Source organism: Bidens hawaiensis, unplaced genomic scaffold (assembly GCF_021521415.1).
Source record: "Bidens hawaiensis isolate Kalapana, Puna unplaced genomic scaffold, B.hawaiensis_p1.1 tig00419441_1, whole genome shotgun sequence".
Taxonomy (NCBI): domain Eukaryota; kingdom Viridiplantae; phylum Streptophyta; class Magnoliopsida; order Asterales; family Asteraceae; genus Bidens; species Bidens hawaiensis.
Window position 1 is genome coordinate 312,501 of NW_027504862.1, and position 27,691 is coordinate 340,191.

Below are 27,691 nucleotides of genomic sequence, written 5' to 3' on the forward strand. Positions count from 1 at the left end.
GCAATGTCCACAATACCTGGATTTAATCAGATACAATTTGAAGGATTTTGTAGGTTCATTGATCAGGGTTTGGCAGAGGAGCTTTCTAAGTTTCCAAAAATTGAAGATACAAATCAAGAAATTGACTTTGAATTATTTTTGGAAAGATATCAATTGGTAGAACCCCTGATAAAGGAAAGAGATGCTGTGTATGAATCACTCACATATTCTTCTGAATTATATGTATCGGCGAGACTCATTTAGAAAAACGATAGGCGTAAGTATATCCAAGAACAAACAATTTTGATAGAAAAGATCCCTCTAATGACTTCTCTGGGAGATTTTATAGTAAATGGAATCTATAGAATTGTGATCAATCAAATATTGCAAAGTCCCGGTATTTATTACCGGTCAGAATTAAATGATAACGGAATTTCGGTCTATACTGGCACCATAATATCAGATTGGGGAGGAAGATTAGAATTAGAAATTGATAGAAAAGCAAGGATATGGGTTCGCGTGAGTAGGCAACAAAAACTATCTATTCTAGTTCTATTATCAGCAATAGGGTTGAATATAAGAGAAATTCTAGAGAATGTTTGCTATCCTGAACTATTTTTGTCTTTTCTGAATGATAAAAAAAAATAGGGTCAAAAGAAAATGCTATTTTGGAATTTTATCAACAATTTGCTTGTGTAGAGGGAGATCCGGTATTTTCTGAATCCTTATCTAAGGATTTACAAAAAAAATTCTTTCAACAAAGATGTGAATTGGGAGGGATTGGTCGACGAAATATGAATCGGAGACTAAACCTTGATATACCCCAGAACAATACATTTTTGTTACCGAGAGATATATTGGCAGCCGCGGATCGTTTGATTCGAATCAAATTTGGAATGGGTACACTTGACGATATGAATCATTTGCAAAATAAACGTATTCGTTCTGTAGCGTATCTTTTACAAGAGCAATTTGGGTTGGCCTTAGTTCGTTTAGAAAATATGGCTCGAGGAAACATATATGCAGCACTTAAACAAAATCTAGACACCCAAAAGTATACCCTCACCTACCCAAACCCTATGCAAGCCCAAGATATACAAAATTCAACCCAACAAAAGGCCCTAACTACCAACACTTCTACGCCAAAAAAAAACCCTATCAAACTGACCATCCTAATGCTTCAAAGACACCAACAAACACACTCACGAATGCTTGAAACTTATACAAACCAAAGTTTACCCAACTATGACTCAAAACCCTTCGACCCATGCTACGTCGAGTCACAAACCATATCGCCACAATGTTTCCCATTCAACCATAGAGTTTGATATCAAATAGCAACCCAAACACTCCTTACAAAATACATGTATAAACCAAATATCAAACCAAACTAGCCTAGATCAAAATCATCCAACCCATCAACTTAACCCGAGCTCAAATAAGCAAAACCTCACCTATTAGCCCAACCACTACTCACACAAGCATCCAAGCCTAAACCACTCCAACGACCTAAATTCAACAAACCTCATAAATCCAACTCAAGAAAACCCAACTACGCAAGCCAACCGAAACATACTCACTCTTCACCAAATTTCCAAACCATTCACCATCCGAAGCCTAAAACCTCTCCGTACACACGCAATCTTTGCTTTACCCTTAAGTTCCTTTATTTATATATATATATATATATATATATATATGTATACCTACATACAACTAGTGTTTTTATAACAACCGCATGTGTTCAAATAATCACTTATAGATTATAAACTCTTTCAAGATTAACGGTTTACATATTATGTCCATATTTTATAAATTATCTTTGTGAAATGTAATATTGTCATGATAACAAAATTTGATTGTGAGGATTTGCTTTCAAAGATTATTAAACGATTATATGTGTGATTTCAAGATTTTAAATATTGTCACCTAAGGTGATGAACCTCTTAATAACTTTATAAATACGAGGTTTCATTCTGAATGATGAATGCATGATTTATTCAGTAATAAATTACAACTTTCACCATATTGCATAAACTCAATGACCATGGCTTTGCAAATCTTTTGGGACGCGCTTATGAATATTTTATATTGTAACACAAATTTTTGCCCAATAACAATTTACGCAAACTATTACCTCTTATTATCGCAAGCATCATCACTTATATAATTTATTTTTCATCACAATAACTTTATGTATACAAACTCCTTTAACAATTTAGGTTACAAGATTTACATTCAATAATGATTTAAATATTTTCGCTAGTAATGCGTTATCGCGATGCTTTGTTGTTATGTACATTTCTTAGAAACAATAAAACGGCCTTACTTAAGACCTCATTTTCAATTTTAGTCTATTATACGCTACGCGATATACATATTTCGTCATTTATTCGAGTCTCACTGTTATTGCGATTTTATTTTCACTTGATGAGATGTTTCGATGAAAATATTATGCACATGAGATTTCATTTTTGTGTTTTGATTTTCGTGACCGAATGCAAACTATCCAGTAACAATTTGTGTAATACTTTCAAAACCTTAACTTCGCCAAAATCTCATTTATCTTTTAAACGATATTTTCATGACTATGTTATTTATATTTGAGCATTTATGTAAACAAAATTTTATACATTATTCTATATCATTTCATCTAATCTATTAACGGCCTATGTGTGGCTGTCTACAAGTTTTGGCGCTATTAGAAACCGTTATTATAATGACGATTATATAAATGTTTCACAATAGTAGCCGTATTCATGTTTTATCACCTTTCATTGATTGTTTTTGTTGTTAATCAAATACTATTTTATTTATATTGATGCACGCATGCGTCACCCCAAAGAAACTCACCTCATTCTCGTGATTTCACGCAATCGTAATCCTAATTACCTTATAACCTCAAGTTTGTACACGTATGAAACTCATTGCACGACATTATTGAAATTGTAACATAGTTTACCCTTACCTCATGTACTCACCTTTCGAGTTTCTCACTTTCAGTTTTCGGATTCTCGTTTCCTTTATTGGATTTCTCGTTTCCTTCTATCAGAGTTCTCATTATTAAAATTTAACAGATTTATGCAAGTTTCAAATGTTTAAGATTTCAAAATAAATATGTCTTTTAAACCACGCAATGGGACGAACCATGTGGACCATACGATGATCTAAATAATTATCGGTGCACACTTAATTATCGAAATCCCCGTATGGAAGCCATAATAAGTACACTTGTGTGTGATAACTCAGGTCCGAGGATGATAGCGGAAAGACGGTAGAAATGCGAGTTATGATAAGGGCATGGTGGATACGCCGCTGGTACTTCCTATATATAAGTGCCTTTATTATGTTCTCATTTGTGGCGTTTTTCGAGTCATCCAAGGATTTTACGTTATTCTTTTGTTAAAAGTTTTTTTTTCTTGCAATTATTTACTAAAGGCAATATTCGTTAGTAATTATTTTTCTAATTTATTTTAATTTCGGGACGAAATTTCCAAAAAGTTGGTGATACTGTGACATTCGTCAAATTCGAATTTCGTTTTTTCTTTCGCGTTTTATTTCAACAATATATACTTAGTATTTGTGGTTAAGCTTGTAAATCCGAACCGGAAATTTATCTTTATCATTAATAATATAACCTTAGCATGTGCGAGGTTTGTCAAATTCTGTTAGTTTTATAAGTTCGGTCAAATAAACTTTAGAGGACTAAAGTGTGATTTTCTTAAAGCTATTCAAGTTTGAATCATTTACAACTAAAAACCAAACATGAGGGTTTGTTTTGAAAATATAAAATACACACATATATTCATAAAACCCTAACCATAATCTCATTCACCTAGCCTCCATCTCTTTCTCCCTCAAATTTTCCGGCCGCCACCACTCTAGCCGTTTTCCGGCGAGCCCGAACCTCCGGCCACCCGACGCCGTTTCCGGCCACCCTAAACCCCCTTTTCCCTTCCACGATTTTCCGGCCACCACCTCCGGCAACTCCCTCCCTCTTTGGTTTCGTTTTCCGGCGACCGAAAAACCGGCCGCCGTGCCACTCTTCCGTGCTCCGGCCACCGCAACTCTCTCTACTCTCTCTCTGCCTCTCTTTTCCGCAACTCTCTCTCCCGGTCACACACATTACCCTCAACCCTTCCCTTTCCCTCTCCGGTCGCTTTTCCGGCGACCGGAAAACCGTGTCTCATCTCTCTCTCACTACTCTCGGCTCTCTCCCTCTCGTTCTCTCTCTTTCTCTCTCTCTCTCTCTCTGATGCGCTCCGGCGACCTTTGTTCTTCAGCAGCCTTCATCTCCGACAAATTTGTTCTCGGACAAACATCGTTTATAGGTAAAGAGATCTAGAGTTTAATTTGTCTTAATATCTAACTCATAACCCGAAATCGAGTCTCGAGTTCGATTCCCCCTTGAACCTACTTTGGAGAGTATATTTTTGAGATTATTTTTATAAATCTCATAACCCATTATAAAACTTATTATTGTTATTATCATTATTATTTTTAACAAGATTATTATTATTATTATTATTATTAACAAGATAACTAGTAGTATTATCATTATTATTATTAACAAGACTATTATTATTATTGTTATTATTATTATTATTGATATTATTATCTTTTAACAAAAGTATTATTATCACCATCATTTTCATAAAGATAGATTATCATTATTATGATCATTATTATCTTCATTACTATGATTATTAAGGAATATTATTAAAATATAATATTGTTAATATTACCCATTTGTTTTATTGAACCGAAACCCATGTCGGACCTAGTTGTCGTTTAACGTCATTGTCACTCGAGTTATATCGTTTTTATCAATAATACTACTATTATTAAAATGTTATGAGTATTAATTATTAATAATGTGACACATATAATTTTTATAATGATAATAATTATTATATTAAACTTTTAAATCTATTAATAACGTTTTCAACAATAAAGTAATAATTATTATATTTATTACTACTACTACTACTATTATTAATTTTAACAACAAATTCTCAATTGGTAGTATTACTATGTATTATTATCATCTTCATCTTATATATATGTGTATATATATATATATATATATATATATATCTTATTCTAAAATCATTATTGTCATTTCTATCCTTATTATTAATAATATTATTATAAGCTTTATTATCAATTCATTTTTTATAAAACCGAACTCTTGATTTAAACCAGTCTCGCTTCTATTTAATATTGGTTTAGTTATTTAAAAGTCCAGTAAAATAATATTATTTTCATATTAATTATCATTTAAGTACGAGTCCCTAATCATTAACAAACTATCCGGTAACCCGATTAACAACCGAACCTTCTCGTTCAATGTTTCAAATGAAGTTTCAACTAAAGTTCAAGTTCATTAATATACTTTATTTATTCGTTTTCATTTAGCTTTCAAGTTGGATTCGTTCGTTTCGTTTGCAAGCTTTCTACATTTCAATCATTTGTTATTTCTCGGTTCGTTAATCGAGGTGAGTACATTTCATCCCCCGTTTTCCCTTTTATGTTTTGGGGGTAACATGCATACTTATTCAAAACAAGAATGATTTATTATACACTTTTCTCAAACCACAAACTTTAGGGTATATGATACTTGGAATACTTGCTCTTTTGTGTGTTATATGCCTCATATGCTTTACGTGCGCGAGTGTTTATTTTTATATTGTTGTTGAGCCTCATTAAGTATGATCGTACGCTCCCCTAACTACTTAGCCTTATGCTAGTAGAATATGGCCTCATTATCCGAGTATATCGGTTGTTACCGAGTAGAAAGGATCCTCATTTACATATGTTTTATATGCCACGATTGATGCTTTTATTTATAGTCTCATATACGTTTGTGGATTTCGCTCATATTATATATACTCAAACTATGAAATTGCTCACCAACATACGTGTTGACAAAATATTATTTTATGCATTGTTACAGGTTTGACTTTTATCGACTTGAGGACTTGTCGGAAAACGTTACCAAGACTATTAGGATATTAGTAAAACGAACAATATATTTGTTTACTTGTGTTCAATTTGTTTGTATGACCAAGATGTGTTGTTTATTGATTTGTGACATAAATGAGTTGATTAAATATTTTCACTTTAATAGTGTCTTGTGTATTTGTCCAATCACGTTGCACCCCGGCATGTTCCGCCTTTGGTCGGGGTGTGACACTAATTTCTTACATGACATGATGACATGAAAAAGGGCATGAAAATAGTCAAGTTTTGGGTTGTTATATTCATAATGTTTAATAAACAGGCCGTGTTCAGCCTGACCCTCCTATAACTTGATTATAACTTGTTTACAGCCTGTTTTATTTGATTAGATGAATGGGTTAGATTGGTTGTTTCGGAATGTGTCTTGGTAAGGGTCGATGTATTTGACATATTCTTTCCATCATCATGTTACGATTCTTTCAGATCCTGTAAGATGCCAAAGCGGGACTTGCAACACCACTCTGAATATGTCTAGGTAAGGGTCGATATATAAAACATAAACACCTTATAACTCATAAATTATAAGCTATAAAGAGCTAAAATAAGGGAATCCCAAACACCCCAAAACCAAACTATCACATCACATCACATCACATCACTATAGTAAAAGAATATACCAAATGTTCGAAGACCAAAAAAATCATTTTACCTGTTAAATTTTATGATATGTCCGCCTTAAACATAAATAAAGACTATGCAAGAAAAAACTAACGCCTTAGTCTATACATGCGAAAACCTATGACATTCGGAATTAGTTTTATTACCAACTTATTACATTTCCCAACATAATCATCATTAATAAACAGATCAGGTAAACAACGCCAAAATGCTCAAAAATAAAATTGATCCGCCATGAATCGTTGGAATGAATTACACAACTGTATAAAATTTGTTGCACGATCGATCGACTTCCCTGTAAGTAAGTGATCAATTAGCATGCAAACGTACACCACTTCGTTTCTAACAAGATCACCGTGCGCCAAATACTCATAAAAATGGAGGTATGGTTTCATTTTACCGAAATGGAAAGTAAACATAATCGACATTTAAAAATGAAGCTTATGATTTCATTTTACCATCTGCATAGCTAATGACATGTTTGTTACATGAGTCTACCAAATACTCACAGAAATGGGGTGGTAGAACCGTCCAACACATATTCAATAATCCATCACTTTGAAGCTGTCGATGCCTACATTTTATCATTCTTCCAACCCAACCGTGTATGTGCTGAAGATTAATAAAATTTAATTTAAAAATTAGAAAACTATCCTCAAAATGTATCTGTTTTCGTTACCTTGGCGGACAAGTAACCATTACACGCATAACCTAACAAGGTGTCCCAGGCGCGTTTTTCAAGCTTTAACTGTTGAAACAAGCCACAAAATAACAAAACAGAGAGTCACCACTATTATAAAACTCTTCAGCATTAATAGACCAACTGTCTGACGTTGTCTGGAATAACCCATTTCCTTTTTAGTTGTCTTTCTGCAACGCTAATTTCTTCATCGGGCCTTCGATCTATGGAAGACGATGTAAAACTTGGTGCAACACCAACTTGAAGGACCTGAATGTTTAATATGAAAAGTATAAGGGTGGTACGGAAGATCTCAAGGGGCGGTTTGGTGGAGATCCAAAGTTCAGGGACCAAGTTGAATAACTTGGTGTCATAGTTATCTTTTATTTATTATTATATAAATTAGAAGTTTAGTTTGATTGTGTTTCCTAGTTTGAGTAGTATTAGAATTGTGGGTGTTATACAAACCCATCACAAGGTTTATTTTTAGATAGTAGAAGAGAGTAGAAAGTATTTTGTTCTTATTTCTTATTAATGAAAAGAGTCGCATAAACGTTTTATGCAATATCGTGTTTTGTGTTCTTAATTCACTTGTCTAAGGTTTAACAGACGACGATTCATAGTTGTTTTTTGGACGCCTCCACTTCTGCAGAACCCACACAGTCTTTGGTGGTGGCTGAGAATTGTACTCGTCCGACATGTGTTCTTGTACAAAAATGATGATCACATGGATGGAGATAAAAGAAAAGATGAGGAGATGGGGAGGAAGATAATTTAAAATTGCGACGGGAAAAAAGACAGTCGGATCCGACTGTTCAGAATCAGGTCCGTCGGTTTGTTGACAGTCGGATCACATGGATACAAAATAATTTTTTGTATTGTAATATTAATGTTCGCAGATTCAGAATGCCGGCAGCAGCAGCAGCAGTTTTGTCTCTGGCCCGCCCTCGTGTTGCTCTTAACATTAACATTAACATCACACGGGTGGGTATTATTATCATTCCCTAATCAAACTAGCTAAGCTATCTGTAATTAAATGATTAATGTCGTTTATTATAATTAAGGCTGTCGAGAGGAGACGAGGGAGAGATGGTGAAGACCTCGTGGTCTGGTCGAAGCAAAGGTGCCCAAATAAGCCGGTGTGTCGATCAGAAGAAACCGCAGATAGTAAGAGGAAAATCAAAGTTTTAATGTATATGTGCTAAATAATATTTGTCAGTTCGTGTTCATTCATTGACCTATAGATGAACTCATGAACCAAGAAGAAGAATTTATGTTACATAGTTTATGAAATCAGTTTCATTATTTTTTTTAAGGTGAAATTCATTAGAAGAAAATGAGCCATTTGCAGGTTGCAAGAAGCTCAAAAGAGTACAAGTACAAAAATACATTTAACCACAATATCAATCAAACTACAAAACGAAAGTTAACAAAATTATACAAACATCAAGCTTCCCGATCCAAGTTCGAATTCCACCTCTTATGCTTCAATAAAAACGATGTTGCCTTTATATCATTTACCACTTTGTCAACCGATTTCAAAAATGTTTTTAAAAATCTTATCATTCCTAGAACTCCATATCAAGTAACAACTAACAAGTGAAATTGCTTGAATAGTTATGCTATCCTCTTTATTGCTCTTGTGTTTATTTGGGAACTCCAACACTCCTTTGACCGAGTTACACCCCGACGTGACCGGTAGTTTGGCCCAGTTGTGTATAATGGACCAGATCCATTTGGTCGCCCGACAATGAACTGTTAGGTGCACCAAAGTTCCGGAAACAAACCACACAACACACAAGTATCATCTCCAAAATTTATACCTCTTGTTAGTAGTACGGTTTTTGTTGAGATTCGATCAAGTAATAGTCTCCAAATGAACATGACTTTTTTAACTGTCTTTAAACTTGCATCATACAAATAATAAAGAATGCTACATCATAACTCGAGTACTGCTAAATCATCATCAAGACATCAACAAGTTTCTTACATCTAAGTTGGAGGTCATTGTTGCGCATTTTGGTTTGACCTGAGAAGAGAAGAATAATAATGTGATTCCATTTCCTTGAGACCGGCAGCAGCATCTTCACTTATCCTAGCCAGCATCCTATCAGTCTTCTCAGCCTGCGGTTCTCTTATCCACGTGGTCGTTCAGTGATGCGAATCCAGAGAATATAGCCGTCTGCTTTAGCTCGGATACCAGTTTTAACAAAGAATCCGCTGCTTTCACCTGATTTTAATCAACTTGTAAATTATTTTCCACCAATCGGAGCTTGGCATACCATAAAAGTTCAATTCTGGTACTAAGATGATGCATACCATTTTTGCAGCCCGCGCCTCCATCACGAAGGTTTCTTGTGAGTTTCTGACAGGAGGTCATTAACCTACATGATATTCATGGTGTCGGATGGTTTTAAACAATTAATGGTAAGAAAACCGAGCATGGCATCATGCACGTGTAATTCGATGTTTACAAATAATAATTAAATTTATATAAAATAAAATTTAATGTTGTTGAGTAAAAAAGTTATAAAAGATTGACAACATTCAACTAATTTGGCCTGTTCCTTTTAGCTAACTTTTGGTAATTTACCCGTTTGACCCATTAGAGATAAAACAATAAAACATAACACAAATTACCCGCCAGCCCAACGCTACTAACACCTATATCTCTATGTATTTTTCCTCGACCAATTTAACCCGTTAACCCGCCAACCCAATGCTACTAACACCTATATCTCTATGTATTTTTAAATGTCTAAAAATCAATCCAGACACAAACTCACATGAAATTACACATATCACATATCGATAGAACATATAGTTAACTATGCTAGAAACAACAAAAATTATTTTCAACAATTATTTTTCGCAAAACATTAACATATGGGCAACTTGATAGATAGAATAGTAACCAGGTTTCACTGTTGTTCTAAAAAGGACATACCCGAGCTACTTTGATAACATCACTGAAAGTCCCAAAGATGCTTCCATTGTCATCATCGACTCTCTTCTGCAATAATTTCTGTTTTTGAGCAGCAGCGACGGATACCGTCGCTGTGGGACCAGCTGCCCCACCTGTGCCTCCACCTGCCCCTCCCTTATTCATTGCAAAATTCAGTTTTCTGCTTGTCACAAATAAATAAAAGACAAGTCAGGTAAACAAAAATCCCAAAAGACACCAACTATATCTAACTACTTATATAAAAATGTCAAAAATAAAATAAAATTTAATTAATAAAAATAAATTAATCAATCAAAAACCTTTTTTACATTTAAAAAACATAAACACACAATTTACAGTTGATATCAAAGTTAAAACGGCTGGCGGGTCCGGTAAGTAATGGGTCATTACGGGTTCGAGTTGACACATGCCATACTTTATAAAATGAGTAAAGTGATAACTAAAGCAGCCACATTATTAATGTGTAGATTCAACAACAAAAACACCATCCAATCCAAATGTGAAAAATCTCTGTTTAAGATATATTGTTGTGTTTCATGTGCTAATTAATTTTTATCTCAATTGATTTTGAGTTTAAGTTGATTCGTCTATGCTAGCAACCGTGGCGCGTTGAGTGGTGTTCTTAGACACGATTTCTTATACGGAGTGATGTATCTATATATTCGGTTAGAGATAGTAACCCGACTATTTGTTTCGGTGGTGAATGTGTATCCAAAACGAACCGTTTTTCCCTATGACAACTGGATGATGGAAATAGGTTTTTGGCTGCCCAGCCCGTACAGTGAGTCAAACCGTCAGTAACGGTTTTAACCGAAACCAGACCGTTGAAAGATAAAAGCTAACTGAACCGAACAATAAGTTCAAAAACACAGTTTGCTTGCTGGTTCGATTCGTTTATTTCTTAACGACCATGATTTTTTATTTTCGTGAACAAGTTCAATTTCTTAATGAACGAACACGGACAAGATTTTCCGTTCGGTTAGCGTTCATGAACAAGTTTAATGCTGAACGGACGAACATGAACAAAGCTTCGTCTGGTTCGATTCGTTTACAGCTCTAAACCAAACCATTCATTAAGGTTTTGAAACCGGCCTACTGAAAATTCAGAAAAGCCAACTGCAAAACCGAACTGATTATGGGATTTGAAAGTTTCATGGTTCTACACAAAAACATGAATGCAGCTGTTGACTTTAGAGAAGTCCTAATTTAAAGGTTTCATTATTTCATAGTTTGTTAAATTTTTTATTCTGTTAAATCAATGAATTATCACAAAAATGGCCACACTTTAAATGGACAAGAACTAAACTGTTCTTATTTTTGAGTTATTATTTAAAACACACATTCATATAATAAGCGACTGTCTATATTCAAATTTCGGCTCAATTGTAAACGGGCGAGTGGTTCAGTTTGTATACAAGCACAAGCAAAGGAAAGCTCACTCAATTTTTTTTAACACCGGTTATAGTTATATGTGTGTTAAATTTATTATTTTTTCTGTTATTGATAGTTTAATAACAATTACATTTTAGGGATTAAATTGTAGTTATTATATGAGTAAAATAGTAAATGGTCAAAGTGCAAGATCATGTGTTATAAAAATGAAATATCCGAACAAATAATTGTAACATTGTTTAGCACATTTAAATAATACACAACTTGCATCATACAAATAATAAGCAAACATCAAAATAAATAATGCTACATCATAACTACAGTACTGCTAAAGCATCATCAAGACGGTTACAAGTTACAAGAAGTTTCTTGCATCAAACGTAGAAGGCCTAGATATCTGGAAGCCGGAGGTCACTGTTATGCATTTTGGTTTGACCTGAGAAGAGAAGAATAATAATGTGATTCCATTTCCTTGAGACTGGCAGCAGCATCTTCACCGATTCTAGCCAGCATCTTATCAGTCTTCTCAGCCTGCTGGTTTAGCTCAGCGGTTCTCTTATCTACATGGTCATTCAATGATGCGAATCCAGAAAATATAGCCGTCTGCTTTAGCTCTGATACTAGTTTTAACAAAGAATCTGCTGCTTGTACCTGTTGTTTATCAACTTATATATTATTTTCCACCAATCGGCGCTTGTCATACCATAAAAGTTCAATTCTGGTATTGGGCCATGGGTGTAAACAAGCCGAGTCGTCGACTCGTTTAACTTACAAGATCTAGAGCTCGGCTCGTGGATAGTTTTACAAGATTGAGCTCGGCTAGGGCTCGGCCCTTATAATATTTATTAATATATACACAGTTATAATTAAAATTATATTTTTATTAGTTATAATTCTTATATATAAAATAATATATATTAAACAGACTAATTTTCAATTTTTCAATAAGGCAAGGGATTGCTTATTAAACAGTCTAATTTTCAAGATCAGGCTCCGATTAGAACCGATCTCAAGTAGCTCACAAGCGGTTCGTTTACAACCCCATATTGGGCTAATCATGTAATATGGGAAGAAAAAGATTATGAGTAGATAAAAAAGTCTCTTAAAGCGCATTACGATGCCTACAAGTTACATGTTACATCATTTCATTTTTTTAAATTAATATATCCTAATATGGGAAAAACAAGTGTTTATATCAATCCAACCCAAACCATTTTAACTAGTACTTAAAGCTTACATGCTTCGAGTCAACGGTCAAACCCATTTTGACCGATAACCACGGCATCAAAGAGTTTTCAAAATCAGTATTCAGTATACCAGATAAAGTGTGCCAAAAAGGGGGATGATGCTTACCATTTTTGCGGCCCGCACCTCCATCATGAAGGCTTCTTGTGAGTTTCTGACAGGAGGGTCATTAACCTACATCATATTGTATGCTGTCAGGTGGTTTTAAACATGACATCAAGCATGTGAAATTTGATATTACACATTTTATCCATAATTTGAACTTCAAATGCAAAAATACAGTGTAAATACTTAAATATAATTATTAAAATTATTTGAAATAATATTTTATTTTGTCCAAGTAAAAGGTTTTAAAAGATGAGCAACTTTCAACCAATTTGACATGTTCGTTTTAGCTTTTTAAGTAATTAACACTATTGAGCCCATTCATAAGTAAATGGGTCAAAAGTGTCCCGTAGCTGAACCTATAAACTACCTCTTAAGCCTGACTAAAGTCATATATATCGTTCCATTAGCCATCAAATTTATGTTTTCAGTAAGAACCGGCTCAGACAGTTGAAAAAAATACAAACAATACCAAATATGGGTCAGTTAGCCGTAAACCAGGCCTAATAATAAAAATACCCTGTATTGGTTTGTATTTTCTTTCCTCAAAACAATTAAACTGATTTTGTTTCTTATTGTGTCACTCACTTTCTCATTTTTTTGCACAAATGATTGGTCTCACACATGATATTTTCTTCGAATTGAAGTACTGCAAGTTAATTACTTATTTTTTCAGCCTATTCTAGATAACAAGATAATATTGATGTTCTCCAATACTTAAAATTAACTTTGATGATATTTGCATCTGATTTATGATTGAATATCAACTTCTCTTAATGCATTATGTTAGTTTAGGATGAACAAGACTGTGCAAATAAACAAATCAGGAATTCTATGAGTGGTATTTAAAATTTATGATCTTCGGTTAGGTTCGTTTCGGTTAATTCGGTTATGGCTTAACCAAACCATCAGTTCAGTTAAGACGGTTAATTCGGTTATTTGCTCACCTCTACTGTCAAGTGAGGCAAGTATGACAATAGCAATATATGTGCCCTTTTGCAATCAGCCCATATATATGTTATGGGATACATTTATACACCACTAAAGCTACTGTAGACACCACCATTCATGTTATGCAATACTCGTGCACTGTGCGGTTTTTGTAAGTGGTGGTGCAGATAGAATTTTATCGGTGTACAAATCATTTCCCATAAGTATATCTCTACATGTTTCTAGGAATATGAGATGTCTAAAATCATATGGAGAGAACATGCAGTTAATTACGCTAAAAACAATAAAAATCATTTTTCAACGATCAGTTTTTCTTGGCAAAACACATAGAACTCAGGAAGCATTAGCTAAAACAAACCAAGGAACTTCAAATATAACTTTTACAGTATGTAACATAAACTACTAACACATAAAAAGTACATACCCGGGCAACATTGACAACAATGCCGAAAGTGTCAACGATGCTTCCAATGTCATCATCGACTCTCTTCTGCAATGATTTCTGCTTTTGAGCAGCCGCGGCAGCTGCCGCCGCTGTGGGACCAACTGCCCCACTTGTACCTCCACCTGCCCCACCCTTATTCATTGCAATTTGCAAAATTCAGTTTGCTGCTTTTCACAAAAAAGACAGGTCAGATAAACAAAATTCCCAAAAGACACCAACTATATCTAACTTGTTGTAATATAGAAATGCAAATACACTTTTTTTCAGTTAAGAAAACATGCACACATACAACATGCCAATTTACAATTGAAATCAGAATCAAATCCTACCGGGCTAACAGTTTCTTCTCAGTATTTCGTTTTGCAATTCAAGTAATATACAGTTGCAAAAACAATAACCTGACTTTGTAGATAATTCACTAGTGCCCGCATCTTAAGAACGCAAAAAAGAACTAACAAGAAAGTGACACGCACACTGAGAAAACACAAGTATATCATTATCACTATCTATTTATGTCATTAACCTCGATATAAATTGACCAAATACCCTTGTTAAGTAAAAAAAAACAATGTATACTTTATTTAACAGTGGTATTTTGGTCAAATTATATAAACTTTAACAGCAGAACTGGACAGTGTTAGTAAACTAGAATAAAATGACAAGTTTTTGAAAACCACATACTCTTTTTGGCAAAATATCCAAAACCTAATCAAAACAGATAATCTGACCAAACCCCATGAACCAACACAGCAGTTAACCCTCTATTTATACTAGAACAATAAGTTGTTCTCTAAGTTAATTCTACTCCTATATATCAGGGAACATATAATAAAAAATCTCCTTAATTGTCTCTACATCTCCAGCCGATCTTCCTTTTCTGTTGTGTTAATCTCAAACAACAACTTTCTCATGTGACCTGTTTCAGCTCTCAACTTCTTGGTTCACACGTAATTAACACATTCACATGTAAACATTAAGATCACACCCTACAAAGGTTTCAATATGCATTATCTCAGTCAAATTGCCGAATATTTCTTTTGCTTATTTGCCCTGTAGATGTTGATTGATTACAGGTAAACTAACACTTGTACATGTTTGTTCTTTTATTTTAGTCCAGACAGAAAATGATTGTGATGTATGAATCTAAAAGCACCTGTGCACAAATATATGATAAACGAGTTAATCCTATGCCCGAGTTAAAACAACAAGTAACAAGTCAAGCTTGAGCTGTAGATCGAAACAAGTTGATGTCAAAACCTTCTAAGTCAAAACAAGCCTAGCTAAAGACTAGTCAAACTTGGGTCGCCCCCACCCCTAATTTTGATGGGTTAAATGAAAGATTTAATCAAATGTCTACTTTATTATTTCTAATTACTATGTTATTTATTTAATTTAAATGAGTTAAACAATAAAAAAGAAATCTTTTTTTTTTTGTTTTTTAAGATATCATCATCGTCAATTAAAAATATAATAACGTGATCACCAAGTTTCCATTGATCACAAAGTTTCCATTTAATTGGTGTTGGCCATAGGTTATCGATTGAGAAATATCAAAGGTTTGGTGGTGGCATCTATTAGGACCGAACAAATGTCGTGTGATGCCGCTTCAGTGGTGATTGTTGACATTTTGTAATAATGCATTTTATTCGTATAATTGGTTTACTTTATATATATATATATATATATATATATATATATATATATATTACTTCTTACACACACACTAATAATATACATATAGTGGAAAATGATCCAACACAATAATAATTTATCATAAATTGTATATGTGACGCTCTTAAGCCTTTGATTTCAAAAACACGCCAACCCTAAAATCACAATTATGCGCTCTGTCGTCGTCCTGTTAATGTCTATTGTCTCGACCATCGTCTACCGTCGTGAGCATCATCCTTTTCCGTCACGGCCATCGATCACTTTCTGATCATTGTTCTTAGGTTTGTGTATTTCAGTCAGTTGATTAATTAATCAGCTGAAACTGAAATTACTGAAGTCAATTGATTGATTAACATTGAAATTAATCCAATTAATCATCAGTTTATCTAGACAAACACATCTGGATATTCAATCGAATTAACTTTTGATAGAGCATAACGTGTTTTTAATCTTGAAAGTATTAGGTTTGAAGCTTGAACGTTTTAGGTTTTAACCTTGAAAATATCATGTTTCAACCTTGTAAGTTTTAGGGGTTTGGAATTTAACTTGAACGTTTTTGTTTTTTTAACCTTGAATGTATCCGCGCACCTAATATACGTTAAACAATTATTATACATTAACACACCTTATATATGGTATCTCGAATTGACACGGCATATTTATCATAAAGGAGTAGACAAGTTCACTTTAATTTGTGACATCAACTCATACAACCTAACATCTTACCAAGACAAACCCAAATTTTATGAAACAAACCAATACAATACAACGCATTTACTTATCAGACAAGACTTGAAAAACAATACTTCGCTTAACAATCTTAACAACGTCAAATTGACCGTTTTAACCTTATACCATTCGTTAAGGAATAATAATAATAATAAGGATAAAACTGTAATCACACAAATGGGACACGGAGAGTTGAGAACAAATCGTCAAACTGTAACAGCTAGTACAGTCCAAAGCAGCGTACAACTTTTTCAACACAACGTACAGGTCAAGATCCTCTCAACCCCTATGTAAACTAACCAGTAACCACCACAGTTTGCGTGTTAACAACACACTTTCAAAATGGACCCACACAACCACAACCACCACCACCGTCACGACGAACCACCCTACCCACCACCACCGCACGGAGAACCACTGTACCCACCACCACTTCCTGTCATCATCCACCACCATCAGCCACCGTACCCACCTCCACCACTCGTTGAGGTCTACCCTCCACCACCACCACCTCCGTACACGGCAGATTACCACCACCCACCACCACCGCAACCAACCCACCACCACCATACCCCGCATATCCCTTCGATCATCAACCACCACCATACTGATCACCACAAAAAACAAGAAAAATACACGGATAATAAACCAACAGTTAGGGTTTACTGCAAGGCGAAACCCGATTATGCTCTGACGATTCGTGACGGGAAAGTGATTTTGGCACCGTCTAATCCGTCTGATCCTCATCAGGTAAATAATATTATTATTATTATCATTAAGATTATATGATTTGGTTTTAATTAATTAATTTGTTGAAATTATAATATGAAACAAGCAGCATTGGATTAAAGATGAGAAGTTTAGCACACGAGTGAAGGATGAACAGGGTTATCCGTCGTTTGCTTTGGTTAATAAAGCTACTGGTCAAGCCATCAAACACTCCATCGGTGCAACCTATCCTGTATGTCATTATATCAATCCTTATTCTTATACTTTTGAACCTGTTTCATGTGTATAAAACTCCTATGATTAAATATTCATGCAAATTGACACCCGAACACAGCCAGCCCGCTTAGCCGAACGTGTTCGAACCTAAACTGACCCGTTTAGGCTCCGTCTAAATCTAAACCTGTGAATTCCGTATTAGGTTCGTGTCGTGTTGGCCCGTTGGAACTTCACACGCCTGAAAAAAGCATTATGTTTCTCTGGTATTGCTAATCTAGTATGATTAGGGTGTTCATAATCATCTTTTTGGTTTACAGTTTATTCGGTTTAGTTATTGGTTTCGACTGAATAAACCATACAATTTAAAAAATAAAAAGAATTTACCGTCATGGTGATATTGGATTGGATTGGGCAAAAGATGTAGTTGGCTAAATGATAAACTTAAATAACGATATTCGGTTTATTTGGGTTCAAACCGAATTCAGATAGCTGAAACCAAAATCGAAAACCCAATTCAGTTTCGACCGAAAACCGACTATGTTTTCGATTCTTTTATAAACTCATTTGATTTTCAGTTTAGGGGGTTTGAACTTTGATGCTTGATTATAATAAAATATTAGTAATTTGATATTTTGACCCACTTCTTACTGCCGTATTTATGTTAATGCACTTCCCAATGATACGTAAACAAGGTATTTCTGGTCCTTTATAGATACAATAGATACAGAGAAGATATAGCATAGATATTTTGAATTCATCATTTATCACTTGGGGTAGGAACTATAGTATTTTATTGCTACAAGTATGGATTATTAAAAAGAATAAGACATGTATTTGGATATTTCCCTTGAACTCCGCAATATTTTTGATTTGGCATCACCGGCGATTACTAGCGATTCCGGCTTCATGCAGGCGAGTTGCAGCCTGCAATCCGAACTGAGGACGGGTTTTTGGAGTTAGCTCACCCTCGCGGGATCGCGACCCTTTGTCCCGGCCATTGTAGCACGTGTGTCGCCCAGGGCATAAGGGGCATGATGACTTGACGTCATCCTCACCTTCCTCCGGCTTATCACCGGCAGTCTGTTCAGGGTTCCAAACTCAACGATGGCAACTAAACACGAGGGTTGCGCTCGTTGCGGGACTTAACCCAACACCTTACGGCACGAGCTGACGACAGCCATGCACCACCTAAAGGGTCAACACAACTACTGTTTGACAAATTGATAAAACTTTTATTTCACTTTCAATGAAAAGTGTTATATTAAGCTGTGGTGACAACTGACATGTTAAGCACTTTGCATCATCATATATCCTTCGGTTGTATATTATATGTGCTGTGTTGGTGAAGTTGTAATTTCTTTCCTCAGGTTCAGCTGACAGAATACAACCCTGATAAGCTTGATGAATCTGTTCTTTGGACCGAAAGCAAGGACTTAGGGGACGGTTATCGGGCTGTAAGAATGGTCAATAATATCCGACTCAATGTTGATGCGTTTAATGGTGACAAAAATCATGGTGGCGTGCGTGACGGTACAAAAATTGTTTTGTGGGAATGGAAGAAAGACGGTAATCAGAGGTGGAACATGGTTCCTTACTGTAAGTATCTCAACTCAAAACTTTACTTGATTATCATATTCTTTAATAATAATTTGCATTTAAGTTTTGACCTTCTGTTATATAATATTCTTCATTTTGTTCTCATCAACATGTCAAATGATATGTGCAGGATATACATGTATTGTGGGATTTTAATGTCGTGTATAACCTCCTCATCGTGTTGGTGTTTGTGAACGATACTGTTGAGAAACTACGGGTATAGTTATGTGGTTATTGGTTAGTGTATTTATTGATCACTAAAATGCATTTCTTATAGCATTGCTTCTTATACATGATATATTGATGTATCTAAGTTATTGTTGATCGAATGAAAGTTAAATACGTGTGAAAATGAGGTTGTCAGGTTGTTGGATTGAAAGTGATGAACCCGAACATGACGTGAACATATTCGTGTTGAAGATATCAAGAGTAATACATTTAAAACAATGTAACTTGGACATGACCAATGTGCCAAAATTATAGATTCTTATTTACTTTAATTGAAACTAAACATCATCTGAACCAAGATGTAACAAATCTACAGAGTGAACACAAAACTTATAAAAATTAAACTAGATGATACATCAACGTGAGATAACAACTGAAGACCATAACTTTCTGCTAGAGAATGGGTACCGGTACCGAAAATGCCCATACCGATTTCCTAAAATTTTTGGTTCAGTTACATGTATTGAAGGCAAAATTCGGGAATACCGTTACTGAAAACTCAAAATGTGGTACTGGTTCGATGTCAGTATCGAATCGGTACAAGTACCTGTTTTGCTCATCCCTACTTTCTGTCGGCCTTTTATACTCCAAAGTTCCAAGCTAGCCCCTTAAGTTTCAGAAATCGCAACGCTAGCTCTCAAATATTCAAATGTTAGCAACTGCAGCCCCTCAAGCTTCTACTAAAGACAACTCAGATCTGAAACTTAAAGCTAACCAAATTAACTCACACAACAAAATGTTTGCTTAAATATTGCTTGTTTGTAACATTCTGTTACAAGTAAACATCTCTACTAAATTAAATTCTTTACCTCATCATGACTAACATGTAACTTATTAAATACCTGCGAACGTGTGTGAAAAAGATGATTAGTTGCTACAGACAAATCTGGTTTATTATCACATTTTAGATTCAGGTAAGCCATGTTTATTTCAATTCTTACAATGTTCACATAATTTCACAGTAGTAGAACACATTGCTTGGTATGATGCCTCAACAGTCTTTGACTACATACTGTTTATTCAATATGTTTGTATCTCTAAAAGGTGAAACGAAGAAATACTACTAGTTTTCTAAAATAAGGAATGCTAGACAAAACAGACTCGATTTCGAAGATGTGCAATTGATGTCTCTTTGTAAAGCCGATTGCCCTTTGTAGTTTTAGACGTGTGTAGTTAATGGATACAATTTAAGGAACAATAAAAAATTTGAATATTGTTCAATCAAGTTTTCTGTTTTATTAAAGTTACCTAAACCTTTTGTCTTCAAGGCGATGAAGCTCGAGCTTGGTCACATGTTTAGTCATGTCGCTAGTAAACATAAAAGTCATGATTCATGATTCATGAATAGGGTGAAGCAATGTGTTGTTATACCTTTTTAATTTTAGTAAATTGTAAAGTTATGGACCGTGAGTTAAATACTTAAATACGTATATATGCTTGTGAAATGTTATTAGGGGGTTGCATACTTATGCAGAGAGTCGTTTACGTGCAAAAAGAGATAAATCACGCAAACAACAAAAATAAGGCCGCTATTGTGCACTACACACTAAAACAAACAATATCCAAGACCAATAAAGACAATTGGAATACATATAATTTGTAAAATTACCAGTCAAATATGCACGAAAGAAATGTACATATGCACTATATATGAACAAAAAATCTGACTCCTAAGACAAATGAAAAAACTAGACATTTGCTAAATCCGAAACACCATACATACGTTTGATTAACAAAATTAGAAATTGAAATTAGAATTAATCATTCTAAAATCCTATTTGATTGGTAGTTGGATGATATTAGAATCGGAAAATTTTCTAAACTTTTTCCCATGTGTGATGGAATCGTAAACATTCCACTAGGATGTTCAATAATTGCCAAAAGACCCCCACATATCACCATCAAAATATTACAAAAGCAAAATATTATCACCTATCATTACTGAAGAAACACTAAGTGAACCCTGGGCAGATTATAGATAATCTGGGGGTTAAGTAATGTTTCCCACGAGGTTGAGGTCTTGCTGAGAAGGTTGTTCTTCAGGGGACCTGCAAAACAGACACCGTAAGCTCGTCACTGAGAAGGGGGGGTTCCTCCTTGTGACCACCCTCCGGCGTGAGAATCAGACTAGATTGCTCTGAATATAAGTGTATATTAAGAGATTGCTAGATAAGAGAGATATCTGATGATGTCCTTACCATTCCAAGGTGTTGGAGTATTTATAGCCGAAGGTAGGTTTCCTAGAAGGTACAGCCGGCTGAATAGTATTCATGTTCCACCAACAGTGGACTACGCACAGGCCATGCTGGTTGGTGGATAGGCTACGGCCAACAGTAACAAGGTCGGCTGTACACTGTTCCTTGACTGCCGGCTACGCACTGTTCCACCAACTGTAGGCTGCGCACGTCCCATCGTAAGGGTTGGTGATTAGGCAGCGGCTAATAGTGACAAACAGTACTAGAGGGTGCTCCTCCTCGTATTGTTGTCGGTGAGCTGTCACCCTGTGATAGGTTCATGGGCTGTTCTGGTCAAATTGTCTGTTCTGCCCATACCTTATTAGGTATAGTACAAAAGATCTTCCAGAAGCATACGGACTGGCTCATTTAGGCGGGAGTATTCCTGCCTTGCTCATTCCTTCATGTGACTACTGAAGTAGCTAGTGCCTTGTGCGTGTAGCCTTGCTGTTAGTGCGGGTAGCCTTCCCTGATGGCTTGTATCCGCAACTGCGGGAACAGGCGGGGTACTTCACCATTGGGAGGCTTTCCCTGCGGGTACAGCTGGCGTTCTGCGCGTAAGGTTCTCTGAGCGTGGTGGGTCCCGCTGGAGCAGTTGGTTGTTGCGCAGACGTCCCTGTTCAAGGTGAGTCTTGCGGGTCCAACTGGGCTCTGCTGGGACCTACCTCTTCAAGTCCCCCCAGTCCAATGTTCTTCTCATGAATTATTAATAAGTGAGGTGAACTTTTGGACTTAGCAAGGGGTTTTGAAAAGGGGTTTAGTTTTTAGGTTTTCCGTGGTGATTCTTCCCGCGGTTTTCCTGATGTCACGCAGAAATTCCCGACTTTCCTGCTTGATCTTTGGGTATGATGCGGGTAGCTCTGTAACCTCCTCGCAAGTCAGGAGCGTTGAGTCCCACTTGTGTGGATTCTCCATGAGGTTTTGGTAGTTTTTAACATAGTGATCAATTACGTTAAAACCACCAATTCCATCCTGGAGCTTCAAACAATGTAATTCTCGACGTTCCCGCTATGCGGGGATGTTATTTCCGTTTCCGCAAGCATTGCTCAGAAGATCCTTCTTGGTTTCAATTCCATGCGGAGCGCTAGGTATGTGAAGGGTTTTGCCTTAACACTGTACCCGCGCTCGTCTTACGGTTACTTTACTTCCAAGGTATTCCTGGCGTTAATTCCCTGCGGGTGCTAGGTATGTGAAGGGTTTTGCCTTAACACTGTACCCGCACCCGTCTTATAGTTGGTTGCCGAGGTATTCTTGGCTTCAATTCCCTGCGGGTGCTAGGTATGTGAAGGGTTTTGCCTTAACACTGTACCCGCACCCGTCTTATAGTTACTTGGTTGCCAAGGTAAGGGGTATTTTCCCGCTTACTTTTGAATCTTTTTGAATTTTTTTGAAATTCGAAGAGTTGGTAAAAGGATAACAGTCCAAACCTCTGAAACTTCGTGCGACGGTTTCTTCTGACTGTGTCAGGACGTGCAGGAAGTTATGGTGACGTGACAGTACCTGGTCATTCCAGACGCTTTTTCAGGCGCGTGGGCCCGATTTTTCGGGCGCGTGGCCGCGAAATTAATGGTATGCGTCCTTTCAACAGCTGTTGCCAGCTTGCTTTTTGCCACGTGTCATAGTTTCATTGCACCTTCGATTTCTCTCTCCTCCGCATTAAATTCATCGCATTAATTGCGATTAGTATATAAAGGGGGAGAGGGTTCTTTGTAATTCACACTTTCACTTTTCTCTTCATCTTCTAAACGATTTCCGGCGAATACTCACCTTTTCAGGCAAGCATTCTCTTGAAATCGTTTTCTTCTTTCATCTTGTAAGATGTCTTCTCATGATCTCGAATCTACAGCCGATGACAAGAGTACTGCTGGCGAGTGCCAGTGTGCTCTGCCCGTCGATCTGTATCGGTACGTCGTCAGGAAGTTCATGCTCGAGTCTCTCGAGCCTGAGTTTCCTGAACCCCATCAGACGGTGTACGATGCCCCCAGAGGCAAGATCGGGGTATATGCTGCATTCTTTGTGTATGGGAATCTTAGGTTCCCATTGACAAAGTTTGTTTACCGTGTCCTTGAGAGGCACGGTGTGCACCTGACCGAGGTGCATCCGATGGCGATTGGCAAGATTCGCCACTTCGAGTGGGTGTGCCGGATACTGGGCATTGAGCCCTATGTTGACCGCCTGATGACCTTCTACTCCTGGAGGTGCATCCAGGGGTGGTATACGTTGATAACCCGGATTAAGGGTTTGAAGATTTGCGCAACCGAGCGCAGTCTTCGCTCGTGGAAGCGGGAGTTCTTCTACATCTCCGCTCGCGCCATCCCCCTTGCCATGAAGTTCAAAAATGGGCAAGCACTTCCCAGCCTTCACGCCTCCAACTACGAGGAGGCGGAATGGTTTTCGAAGATATCCCGAGTCCAATCTCCGGTTTACCGGTTTGCGGAGTCCGGGATGGTAATGCTCGGGATGAGCCGGGTGTGGAAGGATGCGGATGCGCGAAAGATCCCCATCGTCCTCGAATACGGTTCGAACTCTGTTCCTTACGGTATGCTTTGTTTCTTTTTGTTGATTTAGAATCTCTTCTAACTTTTTTCCTGTTTATTTCAGAGGGGAACGACTTGCAGTCTCTCCTGCAGCCGCGGGAGAGTGATGGTCCCGCTCGGATGGGTACTCGTGCTCTTGATGAGAACGAGTTGCCCATCCTGGAGCAAACGAGGGATCGGTTTGTGGAGGTCTACCCGCTCGGCCACGAGATCCTGAGCGCTAGGCGGCCAGGTAAGGCGCTATTCAACCCTCGACCCCTCAATGTTGAAACCTCTGCTGGAATTCCTCTAATCGTATGTTCTGATGAGGAATCCGCAGATGGTCCTCCGTTGGTGCGGAAGAAGAAAGCTGCCGGCGGGAAGGGGAAGGAGAAGGTGGCTTCCACTGCCGATCCAGTGCCTCGGTCTGACTCAGAGGCCGAGAGCGAAGAGGTGGCGGAGAACCCCGGTGGTGAGAAGACCACCGCTCCGGAGGCTGTGACGACTGTCACCTCCGGAGAGCCCCGGATGACGACGGTGAGCGGCGCAAAGAGGCCGGCTCCATCGGGTTCATCTCCGCCTGTCCGTACTTTCAGGCTCAAGAAAACCCGTGAGTACAAACTTTATTTTTAACTTCAGTTTTCCATCTTTAATACTTTTCTTTGTGCAGGCGTGGATGTTGACGCATTCCAGGGTGGAGCAGGGAAGACTACTCCCCCGCCAATGACGGTAGGTCTGGTCAGCCTTCCTGAGGCGACGACCCAGGCGGCTGCGCCTGCTTCCGCTGGTTCAGTTGCTCATTCCATTGAGCCAACTGTTCCAGCTGTGATGACGTCACCGCCGGCTGTGAGTGCCATTTTTACAGCATCTTTCACTGAGCCGGCGGTTACTTTTGCTGCGGACTCTGCAACGGCGACCGCGGCGGACTTCACCATGCCTCCTCCGTCATCGGCATCGACGGTCGATCCTTCAGGTATGCATGGGGATTCTCGCCGACCTCTGCCTCCTTCCCGTCTACCTGACCTCTTGGACGGATTTCCATTGGGTTCAGGTGACGGGTTTGGCGGCTATCGGCCTGTTATTGACCCTACAGGTGCGTAGGGTTCTCTTGGCCTATTATTATTATTATTTTTTTTTATTTTATTTTTTTTATATCATCTTTTCCTAACTGCTTTTTGTTTTTTGCAGTGTCGGATTCAATGAAGTGTATGTTCCACGATGGAACATCCGCCGAGGAACAACCCTTCGCACCCCTGTGGAGTGCGTGGATTGGGCTCGTCACGCAGCTCCCAGTGGTGCGTTGGGGGAAGCCATGGCTAGCTACCAGGAGGGTAGGCTAACCAATGAGCTTCGGGTTCTCCTAGCCCGGATGCAGCCGCGCGTCGAGCTGCTTTGTCGTGAAAACGACAAGTTAAAAGCAGCTCGCATTCAAGAAGTGGCTCAGGCGCGGGCTGTCCGGGAGGAGAATAGGAGGCTCTCCGCCGCGGCTGCAGAGAAGGAGAAGGCGTTCAAGGCCCTTGAAGTTGAGGTTCAGGCCCGTCTCGAGGCCCGTTCCAAGGCTGCCCAAGCTGTTAACGAACAGCTTTGGCTGGCTAAGGAAACTGCTAGGAACGCAACTGAGAGGGCCACCAAGGCTGAAGCTGTTGCTGAGCCTCTACGCCTCGAGAATGAGGAACTTAAAGCTAAATTAGAGGCGCTCCAACAGGCTCATGATGCCTTGGCGATGGAGGACGCGAAGAAGCTCCAAGAGATCCTGGACCAGAGGGGCGTGCTTGACCACACTGAGCGGAAGCTAAAGGGCGTCGAAGAGGCTGCTGCAAAGGAAGTGTTGCTTGCCAACCTGAATAAAAATGAAGCTGAACGCGCCTGTACCCAAGCTCAAGCCGCCCTCCAAGAAGCCCTGGTTGCCAAGGAATGGCTTCTTCGAGAAGCGTTGTCTCAGGTAAGCTTTTCATGTTTTTACGCTTTTCTTTGTAAATAGAAAAGGTTCTGATACTTGTATTTTTTCTTTGTAGGTTGTGCATCGGGTCTTCTCAGAGACGTCTTATGACGATGCTATGAGCGCAGCCCTCAACGCTTCTCATGAGGATGGGGAAAAGGTCGGCTTCCTGCTTGGTCTAGGGTTCGTTGAGAAAGGCATCCCGCCTTCCAACTTCCCTTTGTATAATGTTGATACTGAAGCTGTTTACGACCAAGCAGTGAATCAGTATGCCGCCTTCCCGCATCCGGTGGTGGAGAAGGTGAACGAAGTCGCTGCTGCTGATGATGGGCTAGCTATCCTTAAAGCTTTCCTTGAACCACCACGCTCTACTGATGGAGCGGGTCCAAGTGGAAGTGGTCCTGAAGCTTAATTCTGAAGATCCCTTTCCACCATTAGCGTAGATTTTTGCTTTTGTATAGCTATCTTTGTAATATTTGAATTTGATGGAATAAAGATTGTGTTAGTTCTTTGCCTTGTTTATTTTACGCCTGTTTTGATCTAACTTAGCAACTTCTTTAGTACTTAGATAAGTTAACTTTTTAACGTGGTAAATTATAAGTTTGTTTCGCTTCCTCTTTTATGATTGTGCGGGTATGACCGTCACTTACATTTAGTAGGATGGCTTAACTTTACTTATATCTGACCTGCGTGGAAGTTTTCCTCATCTTTTCCTTTGAAATTTTCTAAATGTTCAGAATAAGTTAACCTTTGAACGTGGTAGATGATAGGTTGAAGTTTTGCTTCCTTGTTCGTGATTGTGCGGGTAAGACCGTCACTTGCACTTACAAGGATGGCTAAACTTTACTTACATCTGACCTGCGTGTAGGTTTTCCTTAAAACTTGAGATTTTTAGCGTTGTGTTTATGCGGGTTTTGCCGCCTTCCACACGTAACGACTTACTTCTTCCCCCATTTATGCGGTGAATACCGGCACATTAGTGTGGGAAGTTCATAAGTATAAAGGTAAGGCTATCAACACATTGTGAAAGGAGAATCATTTCCATTAGAAGTGGCTCTAGGCCTTTTCTTTACAAGTTTGGAATTGATCTACATATAACATTTGCGTAATTGAGCTCCATTCCATGTTCTTGGGATGGGAGTGCCATCGAGCCTTTCGAGCCGGTATGCGCCCTTTCCCAGGACTTCTTTGATAATGTATGGCCCTTCCCAGACCGGGGCCAGCTTTCCTGGGCGTTCTTGGTTCGAAGCCTCGTTGTTACGCAGTATGTAGTCTCCTTCCTTGAAGTTGCAGAGTTTTACCCGCGTGTTATAGTACTTTTGCATTTGTCGCTTGTAGTTCTCTTCACGCACTGCGGCTAAGTCTCTGCGTTCCTCGGTTAGCATAAGATCTAACCGTCTTTCCGCATCATTGTCTTCTGGCTGAATCAAGAC

General features: G+C 37.9%; 2 protein-coding genes and 1 pseudogene across 2 annotated transcripts; 1 reads left to right on the top strand and 2 right to left on the bottom strand.

Moving 5' to 3' along the window:
- Positions 1 to 9,197: 9,197 nt before the first annotated feature.
- Positions 9,198 to 10,406, bottom strand: LOC143608859 (mediator of RNA polymerase II transcription subunit 22a-like; annotated as a pseudogene).
- Positions 10,407 to 11,889: 1,483 nt separating this feature from the next.
- LOC143608848 (mediator of RNA polymerase II transcription subunit 22a-like) lies at positions 11,890 to 14,636 on the bottom strand. Its single transcript, XM_077083774.1, has 3 exons — positions 14,380 to 14,636; positions 13,008 to 13,073; positions 11,890 to 12,305 (listed from the first exon to the last, which is right to left on the bottom strand). The coding sequence occupies exons 1-3, from the start codon at positions 14,539 to 14,541 to the stop codon at positions 12,072 to 12,074; spliced, it is 462 nt and encodes a 153-aa protein (XP_076939889.1). The 5' UTR covers positions 14,542 to 14,636; the 3' UTR covers positions 11,890 to 12,071.
- A 2,478-nt stretch (positions 14,637 to 17,114) lies between these two features.
- Positions 17,115 to 19,528, top strand: LOC143608847 (ricin B-like lectin R40G3). The gene is made up of 4 exons (XM_077083773.1): positions 17,115 to 17,550; positions 17,639 to 17,761; positions 19,113 to 19,341; positions 19,472 to 19,528. Coding segments are annotated over exons 1-4 (762 nt in total). The 5' UTR covers positions 17,115 to 17,142; the 3' UTR covers positions 19,474 to 19,528.
- Positions 19,529 to 27,691: the final 8,163 nt, after the last annotated feature.